Source organism: Solanum dulcamara, chromosome 11 (genome assembly GCF_947179165.1).
Source record: "Solanum dulcamara chromosome 11, daSolDulc1.2, whole genome shotgun sequence".
Classification (NCBI taxonomy): Eukaryota; Viridiplantae; Streptophyta; class Magnoliopsida; order Solanales; family Solanaceae; genus Solanum; species Solanum dulcamara.
Genome location: NC_077247.1, coordinates 40,261,985 through 40,277,934, shown reverse-complemented (window position 1 = coordinate 40,277,934; position 15,950 = coordinate 40,261,985). Strand labels below are relative to the sequence as shown.

Below are 15,950 nucleotides of genomic sequence, written 5' to 3'. Positions count from 1 at the left end.
TCAAAAGAGCGAAGAGAGAAGAAATGCTGGTAATTATTTGTATCAATAGATACTTTGCTCTTCTCTACTTAAATAAAATTTCAAACTTTTTACGCGATACTATATATGCCATAAAATTCCTCCTTTACTGTGTGTGTATTTCAACATCAATATTTAAAAGTGTAAGTTGTGACCTTTTGCAAAGTCATTTGTCTGGAAAGAACAATTTGTTGTACCGTCGCATGGAAAATGCCATAGAAACTTCTTCGTCCAATTTGTTTTAAAATCAATACTTAACAAAAATGGTTAAAAGAAATAAAGGTGCATGATAAAGTTAGAAGGTTAATTGCAATGAAAACTAATACTCCATTTGTTTCAATGTAGATGATATTTTTCTCTTATCGAGATTCAAAATAGCTCTGAGTGATATGATTCAATTTAACTTAAAAAAATAATTAATTTAACTCTTAATAAACGAAAAGTGTTACATAAATTAGAATTAAATATAATGAAGAAATTGTGGAAGAAGACCAGCTAAAGCAACAAAGATAGAATTGTATCTTCTCCCCTTGCTAGTAAGCAACGATGGGAAAAACAATTCTAACATGTTTTAGTGAGAGAATACCAAAATTAAAATTGCTTACTTTGTATCTGTCCTTTCTTGGCAAACTTTTGGCTGGGCGGTAAAGTTAGCTAGTGAAAATATGATTTGTTTGAATTTGAGCTGGTTAATATTGATTCACACATTTTAATTCGCTTAATTTAGCTTGATTAAAATTGGATTGACACGTAGTCGTCCAAATTGATCAATGAGAAACCTTATCAAAATATTTTTAATATATTTTATATAATCATAATAAAGAAAATAATTATCAGATATTTAAATTTTATAAAAGAACAAACAAAAAAAATTAAGAATCTAAAATTTTGAAAAGATGAGTGCACTATTAGGAGGAAGTCCATCCAAGATATAAATTTAAGGGTCACTACTACTAATTTTAATATATGAAGTCAGGCCAAATGACCATTTTAAAAAAAAAAAAAAATGATAATTGAATTAGTTTGATAAGAAATTTAAAGCCAATAAACATTTTGTCTAATTTTTCTTTTAATTTTGTGTGACTGGATTAACTCAATCATGGCTAATTTAGCCATAACAACAACCTCAAATCACTCTCTAATTAACGGTCCAGTTTTCCAAAATAATTTAGAAAAACAAATCCAACGCTCCAAAATCAAGCCCGCTCATCCCCCCCCCCCCCCCCCCCTCAAAAAAAATAAAAAAAATACTAGCCGTTACAAACTCCAGAAGCGTCAAAAGCTCAACTTTTCTTCTTTTCCCTCGTCAATCAATGAATGAGCTAGAGAAAAACCAGAAAACCCTAGCTAATCAGCAATACAACTAAACCCTAACTCTGATCAAATTTTCGGCAACAATCACATTGCTTTTCCGGCGATTTTGATGGATTCCAACGGCAAATCCACTAGGCTTACGCCTAAAAAATGCTCCAAAATTTCTGAGAATTTGAACCCAAATGTGGAGCTCAGTCTAGTTTTATCAAAATATTCTAAATCAGCAACGAAAACTCAGAAATCAGTTTCCAGAAATCCTAACACTAATCAATTGGCTTCACCTTCGCCTAAAAATAAGATTCGTCAGAGGAAGTTTGTAATCGCGAAGAAGAAGAAGTATAATACAGATAATCTGAAACCTTCAATGATTTGTAAGAAGAAGTATAATACAGATAATCTGAAACCTTCAATGATTTGTAAGTGTAATAAGGATGGTGCTGAGAAAAAAAAGTGTCTTTGTGTTGCATATGAGAGTCTTAGGGCTTCTCAAGAAGAGTTTTTTAAGAATCGCGGTGGAAATGAACAGGAAGAGTATGACATTGAGAAGTTGGATGAAATAAATGGAGCTGAAAATGGCGATGGAGAGCGAATTACAGTCGACCAGGAGGTAACAATTTCAATTTCCGAGGGTGAATTAGTTGAATTGGCGGAAAGGGCAAACGAGGATGTGGGTCGGGGTGAAATGAGTGGTGGGACTATAAAGAGGAGGAGGGAGAAGTTGTTGGAAGAAGCAAGACAAAGTGTACCTGAAGCTGGTTCTGGAAGAGTGAAGCATTTAGTTAAGGCTTTTGAGAAGCTTCTCTCAATACCGAAAACAAAAGAGTGTGAGGAGAAAGGGGAAAATGATGAAAATAAAGCAGAGGATTCTGGCAAGGAACAAAAATGGGCATTGCCTTGTTTACAGCCTCCCGTGATTCTTGAGACACAGGTATCTTCTTTTTCGTTTTGTCCATCTGATTTCTTCCTCAACTCCGAGAGCTTAGGATTGGATTCGCGTTGTGCTTCCTCATTGGATAGCAGCCATGGATGGTTAGTACTTGAAACTTCATTTATTCTATTAGTTTTTCTGTTTTCATTTTTTAAATCATAAGGATTCATTAGAAATTGATTATTGGTTGTCGACCTAATGCAACCCTCCTTTATCATTCATATAGCAGATTCCGATTAATTTAGGATTGAGATGTAATATCTTCTTTTGAGTGCTGAAAATATACTGTTTTTTTTTCTCTTGAAAGCTTCAGTATTTCAAGCATGACTTCAGGTGGTGGTCGAAGGAGCAGACGCAATGTAAGGATTTTCTCTTTATCATCCATCAGAGATCGATGGGGAAGAATTATGTTAATCTTAAAGCTCTTATTTTCATTCTTGATGCTGCAGAGTGCTGAATCATCAAGCACATTTGCTAAAAGAAACTGGAAGAGAAGGCAGCTCAAAGCGACCTCCCAAAAGCCCTTCAAACTTAGAACTGAGGTTTGTGAATTGTGTGTTTGGTTGGCTCTAACCTTTTGCTAATTGGTTGCTTCTTGTACAAATATGACCAAATATACAGTTGCATATATCTGGTTGACAAGTGCTGGCTGCCGGCAAAATAGTGATTTGTGTAGTTTGGACACTGAAAGATGGACTCAACTTGATGGCTACAAGAAACTCGAATATTGGTCTTTAAATTCCCCTTTATTGATTTTCATGATGGTCATTGTTCCTTGATCATTAGCAGGGTGGTCTTTATTTATGTAGTTACCTATTCTTGATTCAACAGTTAATTGTCTCCTGTCATTGTTGAACTGCATATATATATGTTTTTACAGTCTATAGGCGTCATATTGAATCCAATTAATCATTTATCAATTTACTTGAGGAGTTTCTTAGATTGGCTATTGCTGCAGGAAAGGGGAAAATGTAAGGAGGAAGAATTTATAAAGAAAGTGCAACAAATGGTGGAGGAAGAGGAGAAACAGCGGATACCAATTGCACAAGGCCTTCCATGGACAACAGACGAGCCAGAGGTAGCCTAAGCTTTTCACCATAGTCATTTCTAACCATTAAAGATTTTATGCGTTGATCGATAAAATTATGCCTGGAACTTAAAAGGGAACACACATCTTGTTCATCTCGTATATTGGAGATTGGACTTTTTTAAAACCAAAATCAGAGAAATTAGGACAAAATGTTGTACGAAGTTCATTTTGTTACCTCTCTCATATGCACAAATCTTTTGGTCTTGGGGTTATACTTCAACTTGTTATGAAAAGAAAACTAAATTACTCTGTTTTCAACTGTTTAGTGTTTGCCAAAGCCTCCGATAAAAGAGAGCACAAGGCCAGTTGATCTGGTGCTGCACAGTGACATTAGGGCTGCTGAACGTGCTGAGTTTGATCACCAGGTAGATTTTGTTTATTCTTTGACTTGGGTCATTCGTCAACCTAAATTATTAATTCTTTTAGTTGAACGGGTTGCTTTAATCTCGTGCAAAATGCTGCTAGGGATATCTCAATTTTTTTCATAGAAAGTGCACCAATAAGAGAGGGGACCCAAGTAAACTTGTTAGAGTGAAAGAGGACTAGTTTTAGATTCTTGTTCAATGTTATATTTCATTAGGCGAAAGCATATGAGAAATATTTGCAATATGTAAAGAAATAACCAAAGAGAGTGCCTGCATAAGAGGACAGGAGCTGTATCAATTGATGTCATTTTTGGAGGCACAGTAACTTTTGTTCCTGGTTTCTCCATGTTTTGCATCAGGTAGCAGAAAAATTGAGCCTTATTGAACAATACAAGATGGAAAGAGAGAGACTGCAGAAGGTAAGCCAAGCAATATGTTCTGGGATTAAAACATGTATATGTAGTTTTTCTCTGTCATTCTTGTTATCTTTTTTTACTATACTATTACTTTTTCTAGATTGCTGAGGAAGAAGAAATTAGGAGGCTGAGAAATGAACTTGTTCCAAAAGCTCAACCGATGCCCTACTTTGATAGGCCTTTCGTTCCTAGAGGGTAACAAGTTTCCAACTTTACTTTATATAACTTACCAAGTTTTTCTTTTTCTAATAGGGAATATACTAGCTTTAATTAAGAATTACTTCTAAATGGGAAATTTGATGGTCTGCATTAGGTCAACAAAAGATCCTACCATTCCAAGAGAGCCAAAGTTCCATATACCTCAACATAAGAAGATCAAGTGCTGCATGTCTTGGAATGATATGTACATACACAACAACAGCGAATGGGGGATGCAGCAATGACAAGTGAGGCAGCAATGACTAGGGAGGCAGTCCTGCATTTTGGGTTATATTTAACTGTGTATAGGAAGCAATAGATTTTCATAATCGTATCAATTTTTTGAGAAAGGGAAAAGAAAGCAGTAATTTTGGCACAACGGTATTGAATCACTAATTTTTCATAATTGTCTCAATTTTGGGAAAGAAAACAGTGATTTTGGCACAATAGTATGTCAACTTGATGAACTCTCTATTTGCACAACCCAGGGTACTTTTGTGATTATGCTTATGAATGAGAATCCTCTCATTTGTTCGCTTGAAATGATCGTTGAAATTGCTTGTCATTTATCGACAAACTTTTTAATATGTAAACTAGGCATCAACTGTGATCAGCGTTGATCACAACTCAAAATCTACCTGAAAGTGCAGAAAATAAGTGAACTTGGTAGTTTCTTGGAGATGCTGGTTCTCGTTTATTTGGCTGCATCAGTTTCCATAAATTTTTTGGGAAATTTGCGCTTTACATCCCTGAAATATCGACAACATTCTTATCTGGTTAAGTACATTTAACCTTCGATTAATTAAAATATTCACTTTTAAATGATTTTGATCCTTTTGCTGGTGAATCTCGCCAAAATTAACGACCTAACTACTGTTAAAACTATTTAATCACGTGATTATAAACAAACCAAAAACACATGTTAAAATATATTAAGTGAAATATTAAAATTCACCAATGTCAAATAATACATATGAGAAATTATTGCCTCAAACTCTTTAACTGCAATAATGCAAAAAGAGTGATATATTTTTACCTCAAACTCCTTATTTCCCCCAATAAGCATTATCAAAATGTACTGTAAAATTGTGAGTCCAATTATATAGGATTTAGGTTCAGATTCATTATGATTTGTGATACTATATGTATATTTACTGTTAGTCACTTGGATTTTCTTTAAGTTTGTGTACAAAGGATTCGAATAATGGCAGTCGCAATTACAGTGGTTCTTGCCAATTGCAGTAATCAATTGTACCTATCCAACATATATTAAGAGAAAGGATGTATGATTGTTTGCCTTGTGACATGTAATTTCATAATCAAATAAAGACATATCGATGCCACTTCGAAATTTTCTTTCTCATACTTTGATTAATTATAGGTCCAAATTTGTTTCCTTATGATTTCTCAAACAAGACGAACGAGCAACAATTACTATTATTGTGTTTCAATTTCAAATATGTTAGATCTAGCTTTATGAATTCTCGCTATTCATGTCACGTTTTAAACGTAACAAAAAAAAAAGGGCATGGAAAAAGCAGTGTATGGACTTAGCTTGATGTTCAAAGCAAATTAGCGATGCATGCTAGTTTTGAAAACACAACACAGGAAAAGAAGAAAAGTCCAAAACGACAAAGTGAGGGAAAATGGAAAAGGAAGATATGCTTCTGGCACAACATTGTTGCATGCTAGACAAAACAAGTGGGGTCATATTTGGTTCAACCATAAAAAGCTCATTTAACCATGTTCCCTAGGGCAACTGGTCCACAACAAACCCCGAAGGTGTCATCAGACTTCATTCATTATAAAAAGAATAATTTAGTATACGAAGTATTCCCGTTTCATACAGGGATTCACAAAGGGCCGCAATTTAAGAAGATGTGATGTATGCAGTATATCTAATAGTAACACAAATACTAGTGGCTTGACTAATTTCACTTCTCAATTAATCCGGACTTATTATAAACATTTCACAATGACAATTTTACTGTTACTTCAAAACTTCAGCGTCATACTTGATTGTGTGTAGGCTATGGCCCGGGAGAGGGAGAGGGTTGTGCTCTTTTGGCGACCAAAAAACAAAAGGAATAAAGCACACACTGAAACTGCAAGGCACATGCTGATACTGATGGATCCTAAAACATGCTTGCTGCTCATGGATCATTTCCTAGATGTAATTGATACATTTGTACTCTTGTACATATTTATACAAAAACTAGATAGTTATGTTAATGGATATTAAAATGAAGCTAGGAAAGCTAAGTTTTTAATTTAATGTTAATGATCAATTTGGGAATCATAATTAGTGATTGAAAAAAAGCCACGTTATTCCTCATTGTTTTGGTAAAAGTAGATCGAGAATCATAAAGTTTCAAATTCAAATGATTGAATATAGTAGAGACAAAAATGATTTCTTCTCATCTCCTAGTCTTAATTGACAGAGTTACCTTATACTTATTGGAGATGACATGATATCTAGTGAAATTAATTGAGGTGCGCGCAAGCTGATTCAGACACTATGATTATAAAAAAAAAAACTAATTATTTGATATTGCATCTTATTATGATACTGCTAAAACGCTTGCGATCATTACAATTGCAATACTAAGTAATACTAACAACTCCTAATATTTATCGTGCACTTGACAACGTGGATTAATTTCACTCTGCGACTAAATTATTGAAAAATTAATATACTTTATATACAAATTATTTTATGTATCTATATTATTTGAATCTCTTTGATACAAGAAAAACTTTTATCATAATTATTTTCTACAACAATACTTTATTATAATAGTCATATATATTAAATATTTTGTATAAAAAGAATTGCTATAATGACAATGCAACATCCTCAGCAATTGGAACGTCGGTATGTAAAGCAAACAAAATAACAAGTAGACACATGAGGATGCTAACGAATCAAATATTAAGATTAGCAACGGAGTAATTAATTATAACGCTGTTATAACAAAAGTTAACGATAGAAATTATCATAAAGTTATTAAAAAGTAAAGGAATTGCCCTGTGAAAATGAAAGTTTGGGTGCGTTATGCGGTGGCTTCAATTCGTTCACTTCTTTCCAACAAATCTTCTTATCCTTAATTGACATAAATGTCCCACCATTCTATGAAGAGTCTCTCTTAATTTGGTGTTTGACACCTCACATAAGACTACACACTATTTCGAATTCAGTGTTTTAAAAAACGTTTTTAAGGCGAATTTCGAATGGGAACATAGTAAAAATGTATTGAGATAGATTTGTGAGAATGAATGTATCGTGAGACATAAGTTTCATCGATTTGGATGTATGTTAACTATTAAGGAGTTGGGCAGTATATTTTTTTGGGGTGTATATGAAGCATTTTAAAATGAAGCAGTACATACATTTCCACTCTTTTTTTTTTGAAGTTTTTATAATTTTTATGTAATGGGATAGAAGAATTTGGTATTTAACTTTTGCAGAAATAGAAATGAACACACCTGGCTATCAATTATGATGACATTTTGAGTTACGGTATTAACAAATTATTTAATGACAAGTGATACAACGTGCAAAAGTGTCGCACGTGGCTTACATGCCATATATAATATATATCATAGCAAATTAAAGAAAATCAATCACATGCACACATGTGACTAATTAAATTAAGTCCTATCCTAATCCATTTAGTATGAAGAATGTGATTTTCCCATATGCTAAAGAGTTGATTAGTCATATTTAACTCATAGTTGTAGTAGCAATAATTATTCTATTAGTAATATAATTGAAATTAATTAGTGTGTATATATATGGTGGTGACAAAAGGAAAGAGCAAGGAAACAGCAAAAATGAGAATAGAAAAGAAGGTTTGTAGACGATGATCAGTTAGCATGCAGGGAATGTGCAGAACATGCTGTTCCATTCATGCTGCTTCACTGTCCATACTTTGACACATACCTTTCCTACACTATTTTGGTGATTAGGCATCACATTCTCATTCAAATTTTGAGTTGCTACTAGGACGACGTACGTACGTAATCAATAATTCAATATACTTATATCTTAATATTATTTTCCTATATATATATATATGGCGTAGCCAAAAATTTCATAAAGAATGTTCAAACTAATTTGGATAGTAAATATTTAATCTTGCATGCCCTACATACTTTTGAGTCTTATTGTCACTCAATTCACATCAGAGTTGTGCGTCTTTAAATATTTTATAAATTTTAAACATGCCACAATAAAAAAAAATGTTAACACTAGGAATTGAATCAGGGTTCAATTATATATACAAATATAAAATAAGATTTGACCTATAGATATAATGTAATTTTTCGACGAAAGGTGTCCAATTGAATACTCTGAAAACCACGTAGCTCCACCCCCGATTCACTTGATATAAATATTGGACGCGGATAAACTTTTACGTAGAAAACAGTAGTACTCGTTTGTCGTTGCCCGATCTGGCCAGGCGACTCGACGACTATGACACTAACTTGAAACAAGGCGAAGTTGGCTCAGATACTATTTTGTCACAATTCATACCTAACTTCAACTATAAAGTCTAATTTATGAGATAAAAAGGTAGGAGATAATTGCTTAAAACTTTTCAGGCCTTTCTTTCCTATCAAATCAGTGATGAAGCCAAAAATAATTAAAATTTTCAATTTGCGATTTAAAGTAATATTATCTTTATTATAATTTATTTGTCTTAATACAATCGACACAAAAATAAAGAAAAAAAATTAATTTTGTGATTTTAAATATGTCAGGTAAGATTTGGGGATAAAGAGTTAATTTAACTTACAACAACAATAACATATTCAGTGAAATTTCACAAATTATGATCTGAAAAGAATAAAGTGTATGCAGACCTTACCAGTAGAGATAGAGAGACAATTTTCAAAAACACTCGACTTAAGTGCATCTATCCCTAATAAAAGAAGAAAACAGACAGTGGAGTTAATTTAACTTACTGCTGTTTAATATGAAAAGCAATATACTTTTTCTGTCTCATTCTGTAATTGAAAATAATTTTGACTTTAAAATTTATTTTTTTAACTTTTAATGACATGATTTATAGTCATATTAAAAGTCAAGGAGTGTTTTAAATCATAAATTTCAATAATTTTTATTTTTTTCTTAAACTATATGCCAAAACAATCGATAATGCATAAATTAAAATAAAAAAATAATTTCTAAAATAAATTTTTTTAAAAAAAAACAAACAATCGTAACATGTGCATGTGTTTATCCGATCGATGGCATGTGCTTTTTCCCTTTGGCCACCGGCGTGGATATCTCCTTTTTTTTCTTTTTTTCTTTTCTTTCTTACACAGTTTTTAGGCTGGCCCCATACTCACATTCACATGCGCCCTTTTAGGAAGCCATCAACTCCCTCCTCTTCACCACCTTTATGTACTTTGACTTTATTACCCTTCTCTTACGTACTCTTCCTTCTTTTTTTTTAGGCCACATTAATTTTTCTCTCTTCTAAATTCTACTAATTCATGTTATATATATATTAGTGTGTCTGATCACATTTTCTAGATTGGTCAAGTTTAATGCTTCCAACATAGTACGTAGTACTTGTCTAATCTTTTTATTGAGATTGTGTTTCTACCTTGTCGTTATTAGTTATTAGTGGATTAATGTCCTTCCATGATTATAACATTTCATTATGTCTTTCCATCATAAAGATTTAGAATTGATTTTCTTATACATGTATACGTCATGTATGACGTATAGGAACAGAAATCATTTGTATAAATAATAATAAAGAGAAAATCAAAATGCTCCAAGTCAAATTAAAAAAGGATGATTGGAGTTCTTAATACTCCCCTCCATTCATTTTTATTTATTCGCTATTTCAAAAAAAAAGTTATTTTTTTATGATCGTGGTGTCCAAGGTAATTTTTATTTTTACTTGTCATTTTTAACTAGAATTGTTCAAGATCGAATTGTAATCGATAACCCAATCACAAAATTAGCGTATTGGGTTATCAGATTAACGATTGATGAGCGAATTAAAATTTTATTTATTGGTGCGGAAGTGAATTACTCAAATTTCTTATTAGGTAAACCGTTAAACCGTTAAAAATTATCTACTTACATTTCTACCCATAGGTATATAAATTTTACATTATTAACCCTAAAACTCCATTTAATATCATGTCGCTATCTCCTTATATGACTAGATACGTATTTGTGAGTTGGATTTCTTACTGGTATACTATATAGCTAACTAGTGTGGTTCATAATGGACGAGTCTTCATGATTCTTGTATATTTGGTTGTACAAGTGAATATTTGTTAAATAAATGATGTACGTTCATGCACCCTCAAAATTTAGGTTTTCATGTATTTCTCAGTGTGATTTATAACTATTGTTAAGTAGAGCTAGAAAAATTATTTTGCTTGATGGGAGATGAATATAGTGGTGAGTGAAAGTGAAAGAAAGGAGCATGAAATGATTGAGCCAATAAACCACTCGATAACCATCCGATAATTACCAACCAGATACTGAACCAACCGATAGCTTATTGGTTGGCTTGCGGATTAGCATATTGAAAAGACGATATCTGATAAGACAAATTGTTAAGTATAATTATCCTTCCGATAAGCAGTCCTACTTTTTTAACATATCAAGAAATTACAATTATTATTTTTTTAAGTATTTTACTCTTAACATTAATTACTTGTTTTCTAAAATATTTTTCAAGATCAAATATTAAACATCAATTAATATGGACATTATGATGATAAAAAATTTATATCATTCCTTATTTTTTAAAGGTGTACAAAATTCAATGTACATAAATAAAAGTGAAAAGAGCGAGTATTTACGTGACCACACGTTAATTTTAGCTTTTTTCCCCTTGTTCACTATTCATGAATCACATACACTCCTATGACAAACAATAAACTTATAACTAAATAGAGTGTTTTAAAATAGAATTATTCTAAAACAGAAAACAAAATGTGACGTATAAAATTATAATGTAAGCATAAAATATAAAAATGTGGGGAAGTAAAAGATTTAAGAGTTTATTTGGATAATTGAGGAGGGTAATTTGGGAAACAAAAATTGAAGGTCCTGTCCATTAACATGTGGCATAGAAGATAAAAAAAACAGCTTTACTGTTCCTGATAAATTTCGTGCTCGCTAGTTGTACCCCATCTTCCCGCGACAATTTTTCGATTCATACACCAAAGTTATCGTCGTCTAGTGATCAAATATGTTATATTTTTTTTATCTCAAATTATATATTATTTTTAATATGTGTTTTTAAAAAAATATAAATGAAGAAATATTTTAATTATTTTATTTTTATTTATGTCTTAAGATATAATCTTTCTTCATTAAATATTTATTATAATTATATTATATGTATCATCAACTCATAATTAATTTTTTTTGTAATTTCAAGAACAATTATTATTAAAGATAAAATAAAAAATATTTAATTTTATCTTAAATTTTTATAATGATAAATAATTTAAAACAATTACTTTTAAAATAATACTATAGATAACTTAAGTCGGAAGAAATAGTTACTCCATCTCAAAATATACGTTACTTTCATTTTGTTTTCACGAATCAATATAGCTAATTTTTAAAATTATATTTGATTAAATTAATTTAATATTTTAAGCAAAAAAAAGGAAAAATTATCTAAATACATACTTTATGTTATTATAATTTTTAATTTTTTCTACTATTTAAAATAATTTTAAAAATTCTCTTTCGGATACATCACTTTTCTCTTGCTGATACATCTCTATCTCCCTCTCTGATATATTCATCCGCCGCCTGATACATCTCTTCCCTCTCGGATACATCCATCCCCTATGTATCCAGCTGTTCTATCTCCTTGCTAATACATTTATATCCCTTCTCTAATACATTATTTTCCTCTCGAATGCATCCCTCTCCTATGTATTCAGATGTCCGCTTATGTTCCGAAAATTCAGTAATATATCCGAAAGTTCAATAATGTATTCAAAATCAATAAATTTTAAGAAATTTTTATAATTTTTTTTAAAAAAAAAAATAAATAAATATATATATATATATATATATATATATATATATATATATATATATATAATTTTTAACACTATAAAATTTAGAGTAAATTAAGTACTACTATAAGTTGAAATTCTTCTGGTCATAGTAATTATTTAATGGAACACTTGTGGTGTCAGTATTGTAATTAATGCAGAAACAAATGGCAAATCCCATAACTGGTCATCTCTCTCTTTCGCTATAAGTAGCGATTTAATTGGACAGAAACTCCATTGTTCACCGCAGCAAATGGGTTCACGGCCAAAAAATTCGAGTAGCTTACGGATGAGAAGAGAAAGAAGATCAAAATCAGGCAATGAGAAACGACCAAAAAATGGAGTAGATAGCTTTTCTAGCGATGATGGTGATAATTACAGTTCAATTTCTGAAAAATTGGAGGCTCTGAAGCAACTTCTCCCAGTCAACAATGGTGAATTAAAAGCAGATCAGTTATTCGAAGAAACAGCTGATTATATTGTTCTTCTCAGAACTCAAATCTTCGTTTTACAGAAGCTTCTCGATTTTTATGACGATGCGGCCTCTGCTCAGTCCCAACTTAATGCTGTATAGTACGTTTATTTCCTAATTAAACATTTCTCCCCTTCTTCTTCTTCTTTTTTAATTATTTTTTTCTTTTTAGTTAGGTTCTCATGATATATTAGAATTTTACATTTTTTTGAATTTTTTTTGAGTTTTAGCGTATATTTCTGTAATGTCCCTAATGGGAAGGGGTAATGATGATTCATTCTAGATAAGAGATGAATTATATATTTTATGGTTAAAAAATTATTTTCATTATTTCTTTTCATGCTTGGACCGTTTAATTTTAGGATATGTTTGGTAGGAAGAAAAATAAAAAATAAGTGTTTCGAATTTCTTACTTTTTTTTTTATTTAATAATTTTTAAGTAATGTGTAGACCCAAAAAGAAACTATACTGTTATATAGTCACTACGCTGGCAACTTTCGAACAACAACAGGGTGAAACTTAGCTGTCAACAAAATTGATGCAAAGAGATATTGAATATATAAGCAAGCAGTTTTAAGACTCTCATGCCATTACAGTAGGAGCTTTCCTCATTTAGAGAAAGTTCAATAATATAATCAATAGCAGAGTTAGGATTTTGATTAAGGAATTTAAAATCGAAAGAAGTAGACACACGAACTAGTTGAAATAGATTCGATATTTATTATATATATATAAAAAATTATTTTAATTATATATAAATAATATAATTTTATATCAAAAATCAACCTCGTAACTATAAGGTGGCTCCGCCACTAAATATAATTATCTAGACGTTCGAACAAAATTCAATTGAACAATCTATCATGCAGCTGAGTAACTGGGAGCGGGGTGAGTAGCAAAATTGGTGTTGCAAGTGAGATAACTGAATGTTATATCTGACAATCAGAGTTTACTCACATGAGATTTGAGAGGAGAATAGACAGGTAGGTATTGGCGTTTGATGTTATGGTGTCACATGCTTTGTTATGGACGGCTGTGACCACTACTAATTGCCACATGTGCACCATGTACCTGTGACATTAATGGAGTCGAATATTTGAAATGGTCACTCACTTTGTAATTTGAAAGTCAAATATTTGAATGGTCATTCAATATATAGTTAGAGGTGTTTATGGGACAATTCGATTTGATATTGTATTTAACAATTTGACTTACCAGAACATGATTCCAGCACACAATGAAGACCTTCTTGCTACCAAATTTACAGGCTTATAACCTTCCCTGTTGCATTACCCACATCATTACTGGCATGACCAACTGTAAAAAATATTTAAAAAATTAAAATCAATACTTAGATATATTAAGAATCCAATTCACCATAAAATTGATCCAACACTTGAATCGACCCACTTATACAAAATTTCACGATAATATTGAAGTATTTAACTAAAATAAATACGATGATTTTTCAATTTCTAGATGCTCTTAATAACATCTAACCATCATTATTTTTTAATTAAATGTTGTTAAGGGCATATCTTATATAGGCAACTCATTTTATGCGGATCGGATCCTCAATAAATCAAAATATTGATTTTAATGTTCTAAAATATTTCTTCTAAAAGTTTAGTATTGTCCCGTCATTAAATAGGTGCTGAAAATTATTTCCGGCTAAACTAACTAGATAAAGTTGAATGATCATGGAATTAGGTAATTAGATAAAGTTAGATGATTTGAAAGACAAAATAAAATTGAGTGATTTTGATGGCTGGTCAAGTACTTAACTCAACTAAATGACTTTCCAATTTCCTTGCTCTATTTTATGTCAGAAACAAAATAATCGGCATTAGGGGTGTATTAGGTTTGAAAAAAAATGTTTTTCTCAAAAATATTTTTTGGGGTTGGATTATATGGTGGAACTGAAGATGAGGTGTGTTGGAGGGTGGAAATATAATCAATGTGGAATATCACTTGTTGAATTTATTTTTCTTACTTTCACTAAGAAAATCATTTTCCTCATTTTTAAAGAATCTATTTTCCATAAAATATTTTTCAAAAACTTTAACTAAGAGAATATGGAAAAATTAAAAAATATTTTTCTCAACACCAAACACACCCATCATTACGTGATATTTAGAGAAACACAATTGAACAACAATGAATGAATGTATATTTATAACCATTTAATATTTCCATTGTGATAATTTAATTTTGCGATAAAGTATTGAACACCCCCCTAAACTTAACGCAAATTATTAGTTTCATTTTTGAACTATTGACAAGCTTACAAACACCGCTCTACTTGACTAATCAAACTTAAATACACCCCCGATCTTAACATGACATATCAAGTGATTTCAAACTCTTGTAGGAGCATGAAGCACTTAAAAAAAATCGAGAGAAGTATTGAAAATAACCCTAAAGTTGACAAAAATTTTGGGGTGTATTTCACTTATGTTGCAAGTCTGAAATGTATTTAAGTTCAATTATTCAAGTAAAAGGGTTTTTTTTTTAGACTGTCAATAATTCGAAGATGAAACTTCACGTCAAATTTAAAAGTGTTTTCGATACTTCTCTCTTTAATTTTCCGTTTGATATAATTTCAACATGTTCATTTAATCTACAGTGCGTCCATTGACTAAAGTATATAACACATCAACATTCAAAAGATTATATGAAAAAGTATTAGGTTAAATTCTTAAAGGTGATCAGTGTTATTCAGACAATTATTGGAACAATAATAAAGTGAGGACTAATTGTAAAGTTATAAATGGAGACAGAAATATTAGTTCTTTCCTCTTAACATCTGTTGCTTTATTTGTCTTAATATAATGTGAGGCCCCAAATTAAATAGGTAAGTAATAAGTGAAACAGAAATTAAAGCAGAAGGATTATCTTTCACACAAATTGACCTTTTAATTATCTTTCTAGAATTAAAGGTCAGTTGAGCAACCTTAATTAACCTGGTGCATGAACTGGACTAGTAAAGCATTTTCCCAACATTATAACTTACAAGTAATCCCAAAGAACATGATTGATTTGGTGAATATCTTTTAGGAGTAGTTTGGATGTGACCAGCACGCAAAGAATCGTA

The 15,950-nt window shown here is 31.2% G+C and overlaps 3 protein-coding genes across 3 annotated transcripts in view; all 3 read left to right on the top strand.

Moving 5' to 3' along the window:
• LOC129874241 (uncharacterized protein At5g39570-like) overlaps positions 1 to 91 on the top strand; it is a 1,226-nt gene extending 1,135 nt beyond the window's left edge. The window contains exon 2 of the mRNA XM_055949502.1: positions 1 to 91. This exon is cut by the window's left edge and continues 281 nt beyond it. The gene's annotated coding sequence lies outside the window, so the exon portion shown is untranslated.
• A 1,215-nt stretch (positions 92 to 1,306) lies between these two features.
• Positions 1,307 to 4,815, top strand: LOC129873666 (microtubule-destabilizing protein 60-like). Its single transcript, XM_055948800.1, has 8 exons — positions 1,307 to 2,361; positions 2,568 to 2,619; positions 2,710 to 2,802; positions 3,219 to 3,338; positions 3,617 to 3,715; positions 4,075 to 4,134; positions 4,232 to 4,326; positions 4,445 to 4,815. Exons 1-8 carry the CDS (start codon positions 1,442 to 1,444, stop codon positions 4,572 to 4,574), a joined length of 1,569 nt encoding a protein of 522 aa, XP_055804775.1. The 5' UTR covers positions 1,307 to 1,441; the 3' UTR covers positions 4,575 to 4,815.
• Positions 4,816 to 12,612: 7,797 nt separating this feature from the next.
• Positions 12,613 to 13,220, top strand: LOC129874216 (uncharacterized). Its single transcript, XM_055949472.1, has one exon. It carries the CDS (start codon positions 12,638 to 12,640, stop codon positions 12,956 to 12,958), a length of 321 nt encoding a protein of 106 aa, XP_055805447.1. The 5' UTR covers positions 12,613 to 12,637; the 3' UTR covers positions 12,959 to 13,220.
• The last annotated feature ends 2,730 nt before the right edge of the window (positions 13,221 to 15,950 follow it).